A 17,798-nucleotide genomic window follows, 5' to 3' on the forward strand; every position below is an offset into this window, starting at 1 on the left:
CAGGACACAGGCCTTTGTCTTTCTTGGGTACCAGGAAGTAGTGGAAGTAACAACCACAACCTACTTCTGGGACAGGGACTCGGTTGATAGCTCCCTTGGAGAAGGGCCAAGTGAACCTCCAACATGTGATGGAGTGTTGGTGGCAAGGGGGCAGGGGTAGTATTGAAGGGGAGGGAGTAGACCCTTCAGACTATCTGCAAAACCCACCTATCCCACATGATGTTGTGCCAGTGGGGAGGTGATAGTGGATCATGCCACCCACTGGCAACTGGTGGCCCTGAAAGGTCGAACTAGGAAGGTTCGGAGGCTGCTACAGAGGGAGCACTGATGGACTGGCCCACCCGCTGACCTCCAGACAAACAGCACTGGGTCACACGTTCCCAGCCGCGCAGAGGCTGAGTAGCTTGCGCTGGCCTGTGGCCCTGGGTGGAAAGTGGTGGGGCACCCCTTCCGTAGCCACAAAAGGGGCCAAAGGCAGACTGAACGGGGCGAGAGGTGGCAGCAAGGCTCAAGGATCTGGCAAGAGCTCTAGAGGCCTTGAAGCGCTCGAGCGCATTGTCCGCCTTGTCACCAACCATGAAAGGGCATGTCCAAAAGGGTCGATTGGAAATCCCCGTAGAAGCCAGTGGACCTCAGCCAGGCATAGCGTCTCAAGGCTACTGATGAATAAATCATTCTACTCAGCGAGTCAGCGGTATCTAGTCCACATCGAAAGGAAACTTTGCTGCATCTCTACCCTCTGTAACCGCACAGTAGAGTATGGCCTGGGTCTCCTCCAGGCACTGTGGTAGCACTTGCACAACCACATCCCACACAGAGTGGGTGTAACGGCCCAAGAGACATGCAGTGTTCACCAACCGTAGTCCTAAGCTGGCGGAAGAAAACATCTTCTTCCCAAGATGGTCCAGCTTCTTGAATTCCCTATCTGGTGGAGCAGTAGGGCACGTGCCTTTGGATGTGGAGGCTTGGACCACCAAGCTCTCGGGGTTAGGGTGTTGGGAGAGGAAAATTGGGTCGCCCAGGGCAATCATCCTATCCACAGGAGCCCCTGTGCTGGGCTTGGACCAAGTGCCCAGAAGTGTGTCTGTGAGGGCCTCATTGACCGACAGCAAGGGCTCCAAAGAAGCCACTGCTGGCTGAAGCACCTCAATCAGGGAGTTAGTCCTGACTGCCACCTTAGGAAGCCCAAGGCCTCAACCACCCTACATAACACCACAGTGTAGGAGGCTCCTTCCTCCGTGGCCACAGTAGGGGTAGAAAGCATACCAAGGTCTGGGGAGGTATCCAGACCACTGGCTTCACCCAACTCCTCTCTCCAGTCCGGCCCTTCAAGCTGGTTTGCCAGAGGGTCAACAGACCCCTACCAGTCCTCCTCACCCTCCTCTGGCTGCCACTCAAAGCAATAAGGAACGCCAGGGTGTAACGGTACCGGTCGGCGCCGGTCCGGCTCCGTGTCCAAGTCGAGGGGGAGGCCGTGGTAGACGCCGGTCGGGGACACAACCGGCGTCAGAGGTGGCAGAGGCGTCGTCAGACGAATCGGTGCCAGAGGAATCAGAGAGGTCTACCGGTAGTGATCAGGATCGAGGCCTGGATCCCTGGGGGCCCTGCAGCACCTGGGCAGGAGCTGCGGCATCAAAGGCCTAGAGCCCATTGGCCGAGTCCGCAGAGTCAGGCTACCCAAAGATGGAGTGGAGTGCTTCCTAAAATGCACGAAGCTAGGCAGGGGACACTGGCTCCCGGAAAGGGAGGGAAGCTTGGAGCCGTCCCAGTAGCTCCGCGGGCAGAGCCGAAGGAGGACGACCTTCCGCATCCCGGCCGACGGACGGGGAGAAGGCGAAGAAGCCGTCGCTCTTCTTTTTGTGCTTCGACTTACCCGATGACAAAGACTTCAAGAATGAATGATGGTGGTGACTCCACCACCAGTCCTGCGACCTCCCTCTCGACCGGGACCTCAAGCGGCGCAGAGCTGACTGCCGGGCATCCAGAAGCTTTCGGGACCGCTTCAGCAAAGACTTTGGGTTCATGGCCCGACAGTCTGAGCACGACTTCAGGTCGGGTCACGCTCCAGAGGCACAAGAGGTGCGGGTCCGTGACAGACATCAACTTGTGACAGGAGTCACAAGGCTTGAAGCCGGTCCAACAATGGGACATCCCTACGTGCACCAGGAGTCGAATGAGTCGAAAACGTTTTTGATTAAAGTTGAAAAAGTGTAAGGGTACCGCTCTCTCCGGATCTGCACTGGCTGGCGCGGAAAAAGAAAGAATGAACGTCAGCGTGCAGGGGCTTCGTCTAAGCAGATACCGCAATGTCATCCCGGCGATCACGACACAGACGATGGACATGGAGTCGACCGACGCCACCTACCTACACGCAGGGGTACTGCTAAGGAAAAAAATTCTCAGGATCCAGTCGAACGCCTGGGGGTAATTCTAAGGTAAGGAATCTATAACTAATAGTCTATTTCAGATATCAGTCTTTAGTCTTCTGATTCTGAGATGGTCAAGTGTGCCCAGAGCAGATGATGGATCGATGTTATAGTGATATTTATGTTATCTTTTAAAACGAAGTACAGTATTAGACCAGCTGTCTGGGACAAGCACTGTTGGGTGTAGCCCAAGTGATGCATAGTTAAGGTAGTCAGAAGCTGGGTTTTATTTTGCTCTATCAGCTAACTGATTGAGGTCACCAAAAATAAGACTTTTCTTATCTATGCCTGGAGATGAAGGGTCAGCTCAAGGAATTCCTCCAAAATCAACGCACTTTTCACTGTGGTGTGCTAGATCACTGCAACAAAGAGAGGTGTGTAGGTTGACTGGTGGTATTTAGGAGGGTATATGCACCTTTGTCTACTGTGGATTTAGAAACGTTGACTGCAGCTTTGTGTTAGCAGGTCTAGGCTACAGACGTGCCTGGTACACAACGTCCACCTTAACTGACAAGGAAGCTTTGACTAATGCAACACTTTGCCACTAAGCTTTGAAGAGCAATATCTTGTTTCAAGCATGATAACCTCTGTTTTGCACAATATTCATTGATTAAAGACTGTATTATGCCTAACTTTCATGCTGGCCAGACTGGCCTGCAGAACTATGCAGAGTAGCACAACTTTAATTTTCTGAATTAACTGGTGTGTCTTATGAGACAAAGGATAATACACTGGAAAATGACACATTCCAGAGAGTGGTGGTATGTAACTGGCTTGTACCTCACCTTACATATAATCAAAGGTTTACCATTGGTTGGTCCCACAACAGCACACACTTCTTCCCTTTGCTGCTTCCATTTCCTCTGTCTACACAGATTTAAGCATTTCAGATTTATATTATGGTACAACTAGAGCACTTTGCAAAAAATGTTTTATAAAAAATAACGAGATGGCATGATCAATGCAGCAATGTTCACAAAGTATAAGAGAAATTATATAGAGTTCCACAAAAGAAATCCAATGTTACAAGAGAAATCGTATGTTTGCGAGCAAAAAATACATTTATAATATTCTAGCATAATAGGTGTTCATTCTTATTTCATTATAATATAAGTTGAATTTTCCATTAGTAGTGATGGGTGTTACTTAAAGTCTCCAGAAAGAAAACACATTTACTTACTTGTTGTTTTTCAAATGGATGAAAAGGTTCGGTATTTACAACATGGTTTGACAATTCTTTAACAACCTAAAATAAAGTAAAAATGAAATAGTCAACAGTGAATAGATACTGCTGATCTAACTTCACATCCGATACACACATTAATGTGTCTCAAAAGCAAACTTTGAAGGAAAGATTATTTACGCTCAGAATAAATTGTTTTTGGTGGATATGTTATTATTCATGCGAAAGGAGAGTTTATTATGTGTATTGCTAATCAGTACAAGTACCCATGCATCTAAAAACGAGCTATCAATTGAGGATAAAAAGCAAAGGAGCAATGTCTTACATTGTGAAGGCCTATCAGGGTGTCGTCAGCATTTTGGAATACTTGAAAAAATAAATTTCCCTAACTTGGAATACAATTGGAGTAGTAGAAACAAAAGTAGGAATATCTGTACCACAACTCAGCCCTATGCTGCCATGATATTTCGGAAGACGTCCCATTTCATACACCCAGCTCTCGAAGGTTTCCTGGAGCACTTTGATGTGCAATTTAGCCTCCACATCTAACAAGTGACGACCTGAACTGGGTTCTGGAGACATAGTGATCGGATTCAGGGTATGGCTAGAGGACATGTCCTGCATGCATGACTGGGGGCACAAGGAACAAGCAAACAGCCCTGTGGATGGCTGTGAGGAAACAGGCTTTTCGCAGGGACTCTGAAATGCCCTGAGCCCTGCTATACAGGACTAGTGCATGTGCTCAGATCCTTAAAAAGGTACATGTTTAATTGGCTTATCCCACCTGGGCATAACTTGCTTTACTTGAAAGTCTCTAGTCTATGGTGCCGAGGGGACCTAGGGCCTGTGACATAAAATGTCCCCCGTGTACTGCCACAGTAGCTGTGCCACCATGAGTGGGACAAGACAAAAGCATGACTCTTAGCCTGCCACTGCTGGTTGACAGAGCAGCTTTATACTGCTAACTCTACTTTGCCATTTCAAACCATGGCAAAGCCCAAGCATTCCTTTTTAATATTTATAAGCCATCTACTGACCTCTAACGGCAGGGTGCTTTATATTAGAAGGTTGGATCTATAGTTCATGTTTTAAGGTCCAAACAATAAAAACTAACAGTGAGGCAGTAGCCTCCTGGGGAGAAGTGTAAACGAAGCCTAGGAAAAGCCTACAAAGGGCCTGTCAGGAGAGGAGATGTTATTACCTCCTGGCAGGAAAGCCACACAGGGTGTGAGCCCAAAATGCGAGCTTCAAGGAGGAAGCTACCTTTGTAGGACAAATGACAAGCACACATGAAGAGGTGCTTCACCTTTGTTTTGGTAAACAGGAGGGCATCAGGACAGCGAGGGGGGAAACACTGGTCAGACCGGTCTTCCTGTGGGCGTGTAGCCCAAGGTAGCCACACCCCTGGAATGGACTACCAAGCTCCACAAAGGATTCGGCTATATTTTGAGTGGGCAGAGAACAGCCTTCTGGAAACATTCTGAGTGAGCTGATGCAACACTTCACAGGAAGTTGTTCTGAGTTCTTTGGAGTGTAGGACCCAAGGCACCCATTAGCTAGTTATCACCACCTCCCCCGTGGGCACTTCATGGGCATAAGTATGGCACAACTGGCCCCATACTTCAGATCACGTCTGTACTGGAGAGAGGACCAAAGGAGGACTGCCTTGCTGACCGTAGAACCAGCAAAGAGAGGCTGCAGCAAAGACTGGACTGCACCTGGGATAGCGAAGGGAGGACTGTCCTCTGGTGTGTGGATGGAGGAAAATTTGCCCCCCACACAGAGACAGAACAGCTGACTCCAAGAGTCATTTGGCTGACTTCTTATTGCAGCACCAGGGTCGCAAATGGTGAAGAAGCCTACCTTGATTACTTGGTAGCCAAGATCACTGGATTGTCGCTCCTCAAAAAAGTGCATCCTGGGAGACTGAGTCCTGGAGCTCGGAAGTTGCACCTGATTCTGCCACACCTGGAAGAGTCATCGGAGTGCAGTTTGGTGCCCCAGAGGACAAGCTATCTCCAAAAGAAGGGACACAATGGATTTGGCATAGCAGGATACCTGTAGACCATGGGCAACTGATTTAGTGCTGGACTTCCTCTGGAATTCAAGAGACATTGACCTCTGAGGCCAATGTTGCTCCACTGTGTCTGTGAACCCAGGGGTGGCCCCAGAAAGGCCACTGTCAACCGGAGCATCGACTAGAGCATTCTTGAGCATCGTCAGCATCCTGTATCTCTTGCATCAGGACTACTTCATTAGGACCAATGGCAAGTTGCCATTGACACTGGCACTGGACTGGAAATTGCTTTCTTGTTGAGGTAACTGTCCTGCTGGACCTGATTGGTCCCCCTGACCTGCTCCGTGCCGGAGTTGGTCGGCCAAACTAACCCGAAGTAAACGCATTCAACTTTGATGTTGTTTTTAAAAAAAAGTTTAAGTGCCAAATTCACAGTACTTACCTAGGCTTTTCTGCGGTTGAGAAAAAAGCTGAGATTTATCCTCACTTTAAGTATTTGGATTTTCAGAAACTCTGGTGGATCTTGTTGAATTTGGTGTCTATGAATTCTTAGAAATACATTCTATTTTTTATAAACTGTTATTGCATTTTTTGAGTCTCGTGTTTCTTTCTTATTCAATTGAACCAGTGCTGTATAATGCTTTACACTAGTTCCTTTGTTAAAGCCTGACTGCTTGAAGCCAAAGCTACCCAAGATTGAGCCATAGTTTGACACACGAGCCTGACTGGACCCACGACAGGGTTGTGAATTAATTACACAGTGTGGTCTCACAACCACAACATAATAATAAATCACATTTCCTCACAATGGCTATACCCCACGTGGAGCACATTTTGGGGTTACTACAGCAGTGGCATGACTTAAGTTTATGATCTTCACCCATGTCCCGTTGTGCACAGCCCTACTCAATGCATTGCTGTTTCTGGCTTATAAAACCAAAATAATTCAATGAAAAATTATCTTTCATTGAAAGGTATGGTTCTTTACACAAACAGAAAATATAAGTTAACAATAAGCATAAATTCTCCTAAAAAATATAAGCTGAAAGGAAATTGAAGCGACAATGACAAATCCAAAAACTGTTATTTGTGAGTCAAGGTGAGTAAAGCAAGCATCCCATCCCTTCTCCCTTAAAGCACATCTCCATGACCTCACAAATGATATCAGAGGTCAGCTTTAGGGTCACTGCTACTCAGGGTACCTGGAATGATTGTAAAAATGTTGTCAAGTGAAGAAAGGCTTAGGGTCTGCTGAAACATCGAACACTGAAACCCAAGGGAGTTAGGTCCTTAACTGGGACAGGGGCAGGCTGGACCTTTTGTCAATCAGAAAACAGAACAAGTGCCTGCACCCTCTTTGTTTGTTGTAACACGATTATTCTATTTCAGACCAAACCAATATTTAATTCCGTTTGATCAGGTACCTTGATTTGTACCACTCACTTTTTATTTTTTAACAAAATTTCGTACGTGTTTTAGACAGAAAAACAAATACACATTCATATTGACTTAATTTTCACACATATATATACATTTCATACAAGACAACGCAAATATATTTACAAGTTATACTACAAAACATCCAAATAACATTTAAATAATAAACATTGCTATTATTATTTTCTCAACCAGAGATTGACTTCATTATTTATCACAAGACAACGTCAAATGCCCAGGAACACTGAAAAAGTTTTTCTTAGTTCTAGTGTATACTCAATATACTAGTCTGTTCCCGTTGGTGTGCCGACGCGTTTCGAGTTTGGGCCACAAAGGTTCCTGAACTCTCATCAGGGCCTTATTAGTAATCTGTGTAGGATGTAAGAAAAATAATAATCACTGTTCGTTGAAAGACCACGGGCCTCGTGTAACCCTTACATTATGGTTAAATGACTGCCAGATTGTACCTGTATTTTTGAGTCAGAAGAGAAGCGAAGTATTCACAAACTTCCCAAAGGAATGGTGCATTTCTATTAAATCCGCCCGTGTGGACCTGTCATAGCGCTGCTGCTCCTAGGTCAAGAAATGAGGACGACTGACACTGTCAGTTTTTTAATTCACTGGACTGCAATTCTCTTAAACAAATGCAAAGTGTGACGTTGAGCATCGCATACCTTGTTTCTAATATTTTGTAAGGATCCTACTCGGGTGGTAACACTGGTCGCGGCGTTCATATGTTGGTTACCTGTTCAAAACAGATATATATCAAGATGCGGTCTGCATTTCAGACCATGGAAGCATTAAACGATACTGTCAAAAATGTGTTATACTATTATACGATGGCATCATACCTGTGTTTGTTCGCGCTCATCGTAAAGCTTAAATCTCAGTTATGTTCTTTAGCTCTCTTGGGCGATATGCATCATTGGCGGTCCAACTGTTGCTGCTAATTCTATACACTGTACGCTGTTTCTGTGTAAAGTCGAGAAAACAAGTAAGCCTCTCGTGCACGGAGTTGACATCTAGTTTCGATTTTTTAAAAACGGGAGGACTAGAACTTACTTTTTAGCTGGTTCGTGCCGGGCGTACAGTCGTCTGCTTCCGCATCAAGTCGGGAGCCGTTGACTAACATCCGCAGACTGTTCCATCAAAACGAGCATATCTATTTAGACTAAAAATAATAATAAAAAAACATGAGGAACTACACTCTCCCACAATTCCAGAGGGACAAGCTTGCACCCATAATGCAACTTCAAAATGGAGTCCACGGTGTTTTGATTCGGTCAGACGGCTCCCGACTTGATGCGGAAGCAGACGACTGTACGCCCGGCACGAACCAGCTAAAAAGTAAGTTCTAGTCCTCCCGTTTAAAAAAAATCGAAACTAGATGTCAACTCCGTGCGCGAGAGGCTTACTTGTTTTCTCGCACTTTACACAGAAACAGCGTACAGTGTATAGAATTAGCAGCAACAGTTGAACCGCCAATGATGCATATCGCCCAAGAGAGCTAAAGAACATAACTGAGATTTAAGCTTTACGATGAGCGCAAACAAACACAGGTACGATGCCATCGTATAATAGTATAACACATTTTTGACAGTATCGGTTAATGCTTCCATGGTCTGAAATGCAGACCGCAGCTTGATATATATCTGTTTTGAACAGGTAACCAACATATGCACGCCACGACCAGTGTTACCACCCGAGTAGGATCCTTACAAAATATTAGAAACAAGGTATGCGATGCTCAATGTCACACTTTGCATTTGTTTAAGAGAATTGCAGTCCAGTGAGTTAAAAAACTGACAGTGTCAGTCGTCCTCATTTCTTGACCTAGGAGCAGCAGCGCCATGACAGGTCCACACGGGCGGATTTAATAAAAATGCACCGTTCCTTTGGGAAGTTTGTGAATACTTTGCTTCTCTTCGGACTCAAAAATACAGGTACAATCTGGCAGTCATTTAACCATGATGTAAGGGTTACACGAGGCCCGTGGTCTTTCAACGAACAGTGATTATTATTTTTCTTACATCCTACACAGATTACTCATAAGGCCCTGATGAGAGTTCGGGAACCTTTGTGGCCCAAACTCGAAAAGCGTCGGCACACCAACGGGAACAGACTAGTATATTGAGTATACACTAGAACTAAGAAAAACTTTTTCAGTGTTCCTGGGCATTTGACGTTGTCTTGTGATAAATAATGAAGTCAATCTCTGGTTGAGAAAATAATAATCGCAATGTTTATTATTTAAATGTTATTTGGATGTTTTGTAGTATAACTTGTAAATATATTTGTGTTGTCTTGTATGAAATGTATATATATGTGTGAAAATTAGGTCAATATGAATGTGTATTTGTTTTTCTGTCTAAAACACGTACGAAATTTTGTTAAAAAATAAAAAGTGAGTGGTACAAATCAAGGTACCTGATCAAACGGAATTAAATATTGGTTTGGTCTGAAATAGAATAATCGTGTTACAACAAACAAAGAGGGTGCAGGCACTTGTTCTGTTTTCTGAAACATCAAACACTTGCAGAACAGGTCTGTTTTGTACCCAAGCTAGGGCATTTTATGTATGGCTGCTTCCTTATTGTCTTACGTCATACATGAGAAAATCATGTACCTCAGCTCAGAGAAAATAGATTACTTTTTTGCCAGCTTCCCAGAAAAAGATGAGTGTATGCCACAGTAGCATGTAGATGTATCTGATTGGAGGACCATGATACCACGTTTGTGCATTTTCGACGACTCCATATTCTGTGGGATAAAAGGAACACATATCCTGGTCCTTACTTAGCTATCAGATACCGGAGATGCTAAGGATTCTGTGCTTTGCTATCTTGAAATAAAGGAACAGAAATCCAGCTCTGGTCTAAATTTTCACATTGTTCATTAAAAGATCAGACGCCTAGCTCCACAAACATATCAGACACTTGGGCATATGGTGGCTGCCGAGCTCCTCAATGTGCCAGGAGAGCAGCATGAAATGTGTTGCGTTTCTGAATACATCTGCCACCAAGTGGATGAATCCATCTTTAACATGTACTATCCTAAAAGATTCACCTTTGACCAGCCTATTAAAAAGAGGCTGAGTGGGTGCCGGCAAATCTAGCTGATGTGCTGTTAAAAGGAGGGACGTTAAATCTGAGGGACTAGCTCTTAGGAGGTCTCTGATTTCAATGCAGTTGCCCCACTTTCTAGCCATTCAAACCAGCTACCCCAAAATCTTAAATATAAAGCCTAAGTGCACTCATCCGTTTACATTGTTAGGGAGCTCAAGACCTATACGTTGCCAAATCTGGAGATATAGTTGTTCCAGAGGTCAGAGTAGCTCTTCCATCTCAACCTTATCCAGGTTCTCAACTGCCTGTTTGCAAAACAAATTTGGAGCAGGAAATTGAGGATCAGAATTGTTGCCACGAGGAGTGCCTGAATTCCTTCATCTCGCTCACAAGGTGCAGGGAGCTGGTGCATTGTGCAAGGGCTGGTCAGTCAGACATGTTGTGACTGTTATAAGCCTCCGTTGTTCCAGCAGTCCTGCCCAGGAAAACTATTTCAGAAGGGGCCAGCTAGATTAAAACTGCAGTTTGGTCAACAATACAGCATCAGAAGCAAGCTTTGTAAATAAGGGTGGCCGAAGACTTGTCTCAAGGGAACCTGCACTCTTCTGCGTTCTGCTAATATTACATTATATGCATCTTCTCCTGTACTCTTTATTGCTATCTGTCTGCCTGATATGGGATGGAGCCAGAGCCATGCAAGTCCTTATTCTGTCTCCAAGTTAGACTATTAATATTCTTCAATGCAGTAGTGGTCTGAACAAAAGATTTGTTTTTGCTAGCAGCCCTAAAGGGGCTCAAATGGCAACTGGACCAAAACTAGTGCTGTGTGAATAACGGTTTACAAATTCTCAAACTCCAGGCATGCTATGTTGTGGCTGAAGGTGTTGCAGACAGAGTTAAAGGAATGTTCAAAGCCTAACAAGTCAATCACAGAAAAGGGATATTGTATTGTAAACAAGTGAATACCACAGCACAAACTATATAGGAAAAGAAAGATCACCATGGCCAATCCAAACACAATGGCAAAGAATACTTAAATAATTTTCAAGTAAATGGGTTTCTCAGTAGTGGATGAGAAGGCAAAACTAGCTTCAGGTACGGTTGGAGTTTTGTAACAACTACTGTTATTAATGCTGCACCATTAAACAGGCTGAAAGGATGACAACCTTAATGTTCAATTAACTGGGACCAGGGCACCCCAAGAGGACTGCAACTACAGATGGACCTTCAGAAAAAGAATAATGCAGGTTGCCATAAATATCAAGAAACAGATTCATCTAATGACAAACACCAACTCTAGATAAGCAAACCATCTTTTTCGAGTGCACAATGCTGTAGTGCTGTTTTTACTCATCCAGCTACATGATTGCTCCAGCAGGATAGACAGTGTCTTACCTTGCCACAAGTGGTAAATACACAGTCTGCTTTAGAGATACTCTGTGCGCTCTTCGCATACGGAGCCCGCTATTTGCTGAAACCGCCGGCTTACTATGTCCAGATCTGCTGGTCTGTCTTCCACAAATTGTATTGTGCCTTGAAAAAGTCCACAGGACAAAACACTTGTTGGCTGTCAGTGTTTTTATACTAGTTCAAGAAGAAGGAAAGCAGAAAATAAAGAAAAGAAAAATCGAAATTGATTTTCTGTGATTACTAATATAGTCATTGCCTGCTAAACAATATGGACTGCCTTTTGTGCGCCTCGGCATTTGTGTATACATGATGTGTGGGGGATAATCAACCTGCTTTTAAGGATCTGGGGCGACCAGGAAAGAGTGTTGGGGATCCTTACCCTAAGATAATAAAAATGTGGACCAGTTGAAAAGTGGATCCTAGAGGGAGTTGGTACTTGAGGTTTCTGTGGGGTCTAAAGGCCATATGTATTGTTGTTTGCTTGTTAATTTCCAACCCTCTAGAAAGACCAAAATCTTCAAATTTTGTTTTGTTGGCCAGATGGAGTTTTAGAGGGAAGGACGGTGTCATCCTCAAAGAGGAGTGCAGGGATCTTAATTCTGCTCAACTTTTGAACATTAGCCTTCTCAGTGTTTAGCTGGTCAACAACCCTGTTAATAAGGAGAAGGAATACGTTGGGTGCCAATACACACACCTGGCGGACCTCCTGCATATGGGGATGGGATCTGTCAGTTTGCCTCCAGGGCCCAATCTCACCCTCGCTTAACGGGATTAATGAAGCCAAATAAGGATGTTTAAAATATCAGAGGGAACTCCCAAATCACCAAGAACCTCCCAAAGAGTACGTCTGAGTACCAGATTCAACACGTCCCTAAGACTGACAAAAAGCACACAGATGTGGGCTTTAGATAACATAGTCTATTTTCAGATAATAGGAAGGAGTCAAAGCACTTACTCCAGGGTGCCAAACGTCCACAAAAAGAAGAGCCTGGAAGGGGGCAAGACTTTAGCTTCATCTAGCCAGTCATGGAGCTTAAAAAGGAGCTGGGAACAAAATACCTTTTGACGGTTATCTAGAAGACTATTGGGTCCATAAATGTTTGGTTCTCTGCTGTCACACTTTTTAAAGATGGGGATGATATGGACCTTAGATCAGGGAGAAGGTAAATCAGCACCTTCAAGGATTTCATTTGAGATGGAATTGATATTAGGCCCTGATGCAATTTCAGATTTGTATAAATCACCGGAAATGGCATCAGGTCAGGGGCCTTTTCTTGGTTTAGTGTCAAAAGCCAATCTTGTGTCTGCCAGACAAAAAGACAGCTGCTTGCACACATGGGAACCAAACTGAGGGCTGTCAGGAGTAAGCTGATCGTAGGAGATGTCGGCGTAGAGTGTTGAAAAATTATCTATCCAGACTGCTGGTGTTATGAAATGGTTAGTCTGGGTGCTGGCCAGGGCATGGCCATGAGAAATAATTAACCATAACAGCACCTCTTGCCTATTGTGGGCACCATCTAGCAAATCCTGCGAGATAAGAATCATCCTATTCGCTTTGTTTGACTTTAAGGATCGGCTTGAAGGATTGGCGAGTGGCTTGGACAGCAACTGAGTTATGTTTTTTATCTCCCTCAAAATGCACTGTGGGGAGCTGGCTTTTCATGCGGTGTACCAAAATGTGGCACACTATATAGAAAGGCTAGATGATTCTTATTGGCTTACAGGGTTTAAATAAATATTCCCAAATGCTTTCTTTTATGATAGTGTGGTGGAGCAGTTTAGGCTTATCAGACAGTAGTGCTAACCACTTGTTGCACACATATAGTCCATAAATCAGACACACACTCAAGAAGAAATTCGAGACCAATTTATAAAATATATATTTTTTTAATTATATTTTAGACACTAAGATTATCGGACTCACATCCCAGAGTACGCCCCTTTAGAGGGTAGGTTATTGCAAGAGCAAATAGGAAGGGGAGCGGTGTCCCTCACGTACAGAACGCTAACCAACAACACACTGGGAACCCTACAGGACCTGAGAAACAAATGGGAGTCAGACACGGGGGAGATGGAGGACCTGGACTGGGAGATGGTCCTTATGCACCCGCGTGAGGTGGCGATTAAGTCCAGACTCCGTCTCATACAGTTGAAGGTGTTGCATAGAGCTTACTACGACAGGGTGCGACTATACCGAATGGGGAAGACCCTGGACACTGCATGCCTTAGATGCCACCAGCCGGAGGGGAACTTCTACCACATACTTTGGGGCTGTGCAATCATACAGGAATACTGGGAGGACATATTCGGGGAATTGGATAAAGTCCTGGGTACTACTTTACCACGTGACCCAAAACTAGCTCTGTTGGGGTTGACGACCGAAGTCGACTTGGCCCGCCCTCTGACCATATTCCTGGTGCTGGCACTGGTAGTGGCCAAGAGAGACATTGCTCGACGCTGGGGAGTGGCCGAACCGCCAGACTTGGAGGAATGGAGGAGAGGGCTTGACCTCTATATGGCGGCCGAGAGAGTGACATATAAAGCCAGGGGTTGCCCCAAAAAGTTCCGAAGGGTGTGGTCAAAGTGGAGGCAATACCACGGACTAGAGTGAACACACAGGGGGTCTGAAGGTGGACTTTGTTATACTTGATGTTTGATATTCCCCCAAAGGTGGAGACGGAGCTTGGGCCTGTTAAATGTATTACTGTGGGACCCTGTTTTTCTCCGGTGGATGTAACTTTCACAGCATATGATAGACAAATCTTGGGGTGGGGGGTGCGGGCATGGTAGGAGCTGTTTTTTGGGGGGATGTTTTTTTCTTACTTATTGACATTCGTCACTAGCTTTGGTTGAAACTGCACTGTCGTTTTTGATATATCAATAATCCTAATAGCAAAAGAAAAGTTGCGATACTGACGGATACTGGCTGAATGTTGACGCCAGCCCGTGTCCCTCTATATTCTCAAATGATACGCCCAGAGCAACAATAAAAATTTGTTTAAAAAAAAAAAAAAGATTATCGGACTCAGGTAAGCACTTTAGACCTTATCAATGTTACAGTAAAAACTGTAGAAAAGGACAGCTGTCAGATTTGAGGCATGAGCCTCGAACCCAGTAATGTAAGCCTGTATGAGAAACATTTACTGCATAGGTGCACTTGCAGACGACTTACAGGACAGTTTTCCTGTTATGTTATGTAAAAATTTATAACGCGCACGATTACTCATGAGTGTCCTGGCTCAATGTGGTTTCAGACCTGTGGCTAGAGAGAGTGTTAGTAGGCTTGCTTGAAAAGGTGAGTTTTGAGAAGCTTCTTAAGCAGGGAGGGTATTCCAAAGAGTGGCTGCTTTGACTGAAAAGGACTGGCCACCCATCCTAGAGCGACGAAAGTGGGAGATGGCCATCAGTAGATGAGAAGCAGATCTTAAAGATCGACGAGGAGCATAGAAGGCCACCCTTTACCTGATGTAAGGAGGGCCTGAATCATGTAAAGCTCTATGCGCTAAAATAAGAGCCTTGAACTGCACCCGCTGGACTACGGGCAGCCAGAGAAGGTCTCGCATTTGTGATTGGATGCTTGATCTTTTAGAAATACTGAGTAGAAGTCTGGCCGCCGCGTTCTGAATTAATCGTAGTTTATTAACCAGATATCCAGGGATGCCAAGGAAAAGCGCATTAGCATAATCCAGGCGGGATAGGATAAGCGCCCGTGCCACCATCTCCTTGGCTGGCTGAGGGAGCAAAGGGAAAAAACTGCTTAAGGATTTGAGGGTTCCAAAGCACAAGCCCGTAAGTCTCTTGATGTGATCCGTAAACCTGAGATCTTCACCAAACCAGATACCCAGGTTCTTAGCCAGACCACCCTCAGAGAGTGGGTGGGGGAAATCAGAGGGCCACAAAGATTCTGTGAAGAAAGGAGAAAATTGACCATAAAGTATAATTTCTGATTTCCCCTCGTTACACTTAAGTTTGGCCTGAGCAAGCCATGTAAACACGGCGGCTAGGCATCTTTGGGCCCTAATCGTGCACAGATCAGGGCCATCCCAGGTAAACAAAAGCTGGGTGTCGTCGGCGTAGGCCATAATTTTGGCACCCAGCGCTTCAGCCAGGGAGATCAGTGGAGTCAGATAGATGTTAAAAAGCAATGGACTCAGGGTTGAGCCCTGAGGGACTCCCGCCAGGATCTCCCTGGCAGAGGATGAAAAGGGAGGCATCCAGACCTGCTGGGAGCTCGTGTTCAAAAAGGATTCCAGCCATGTCCACACAGCACCAGAGAGGCCCATGGCCGATAAACTAGAGAGCAGAAGCTGGTGAGGTACAGTATCGAATGCCGCAGAGAGGTCCAATAAAATTAGAGCCGCTCTGCCGCCCCCATCCAAGCATTCTCTGATAGCCTCCGTTATCTCCACTAAAGCCGTCTCTGTGCTGTAGGATGATCGGAACCTGACTGGGCCGGATGCAGGGCCCCCGAGTTTTCCACAAATGCATCCAGTTGACGGAAAGCCACCTCTCACAGACTTTGGCCAGTGCTGGTAATAGGGAGATGGGCCGATAACTGGCAGGAGTCGAAGGATCTGCTGACTTTTTTTTAAAAGCGGAAGAAGCTTATTGTGTGGGCACCGTTGCCGACTGCAGCGACCAATTAACAATGGATGTGACTTCTGTGCCTACAGCGTCTGCCACACCGGCGAGAACTCTGGCAGGGCAAGGATCCGAAGGAGAGCCTGATTTAAGTGATTTGAGAATGGTAAAAATATCTGGCAACTCCACCAAGGCAAACTTAGAGAATAACAGGTTGGGAGGAGAGCAAATAATAGGCACTAGAGGAGAACACTGGGGAGTATCTGACAAGGCAAGGCTTTCTTCAATTAGTTCGATTTTATTATTGAAGAATGTTGAAAGCTCCTCGCACCATCCCAGAGAGGCAGGGATGGACTTATGTTCTGCTCGAGGCGACATAAAGCTTTGTACAATGGTAAAGATCTCTCTGCTATTGTTGTTGGCTTTCATAATTCTAGCCACATAATACTCGCTTTTGGCTTTTCTAACAGCAGTATAGTAGATTCTCTGAGTCGAGCGCAATTCGGATTTAGCTGAAGGGCAGTACGCCACTCTCCATTGGCGTTCTAGCTTCTTACAGCTCAGTTTAAATTCCTTTAGCCCTATAGAATACCAGGGCTGCGAGGGTGACGATCGGAGAACCATAGGAGCCAGAGGTTTGCATGTAGATTCAACCCCCCGGCTGACCCAGAAGTTAAACTGGTCAACCATGCCCTGCAGGTCGGCCGCGGGAGCTACCAACAAGTGGTTCAGGGCCTCTATGAGCCCAGGAATATTAATCCTACGGGCAACAGGGGCAGATGGCAGGGATGGCCGTCGGGAGAATTTTTTTAAGTCCCAGGAAAAAATTATCAAGGCATGGTCTGACCAGGTCACTGGCAGAGGTTCTTGAACATGTAGTTCAAAGTTGGAACATACCAGATCAATCAAGTGGCCCCGTGAGTGAGTGGGCTTAGAGACCCACTGGGTCAGCTGAGTCAAGCCCAGGAGCTCCAATAGAGCCAATGAATCGGGGGCCTCCGGGGTGTCTAAATGGATATTAAAGTCTCCTAAAAGAAGTTATTTGGGGAAGCGCAAGACGCGCCCGGCCATGGACTCGCCCAGGGACTTTAAAAAATCCCCCAGCTGACCAGGGGGGCGATAGATCAGTGTGCCCCCTAGCGTAAAATGAGGCGATATAGTAAAGGAGAAGTCAAGAGCCTCACCCTCCAATACATCAGCGGAGGATTCACACACAAAGGCCCAGGATTCCCTGAAGACCACGGCAGTGCCCCCCCCCTCTCCCAGTCTTACGATCTGCACAAGCTAAGAGGTACCATCGGGGGACAGCGAGCTCGACAACCGGCTCACACGACTCCGAGCCAAGTTTCCGTAATGAACAGGGCATCAAGTTTATTGTCCACAATTAACTCAAAAATATTAACTGCATGTTTGACCATTGATCGTGCGTTGATAAGGGCTGCCAACACAGGCGACTCCTTTTCCGCCATATTGTGTACCCTGGCCTGATTGGTGTCAGAATGGAAGCTACAGCCAGGGCACCCCCAGGCAAGATCCATGCTAGTGTCCCAGTGTTTTTGACCTGCATGGGTGCCTGGATTCAAAGATAGTAATGCTGCCCGATTATAGGTGCGACGACCCTCACCGTCCAAGTCCGAACAGGCAGCATGACCGGCACTGGGCACGGTCCCGGCACGGAC

The 17,798-nt window shown here is 45.7% G+C and overlaps 1 protein-coding gene across 3 annotated transcripts in view; it reads right to left on the reverse strand.

Moving 5' to 3' along the window:
- LOC144772494 (E3 ubiquitin-protein ligase TTC3-like) overlaps nt 1-17,798 on the reverse strand; it is a 1,119,388-nt gene that overhangs the window by 321,516 nt on the left and 780,074 nt on the right. For all 3 annotated transcript variants that reach the window (XM_078656860.1, XM_078656861.1, XM_078656859.1), the window contains exon 34: nt 3,607-3,672. In XM_078656860.1, coding sequence (XP_078512986.1) covers nt 3,607-3,672 — 66 coding nt within the window. The remainder of the gene's footprint in view (nt 1-3,606; nt 3,673-17,798) is intronic.

Source organism: Lissotriton helveticus, chromosome 8 (genome assembly GCF_964261635.1).
Source record: "Lissotriton helveticus chromosome 8, aLisHel1.1, whole genome shotgun sequence".
NCBI classification, from domain to species: Eukaryota; Metazoa; Chordata; class Amphibia; order Caudata; family Salamandridae; genus Lissotriton; species Lissotriton helveticus.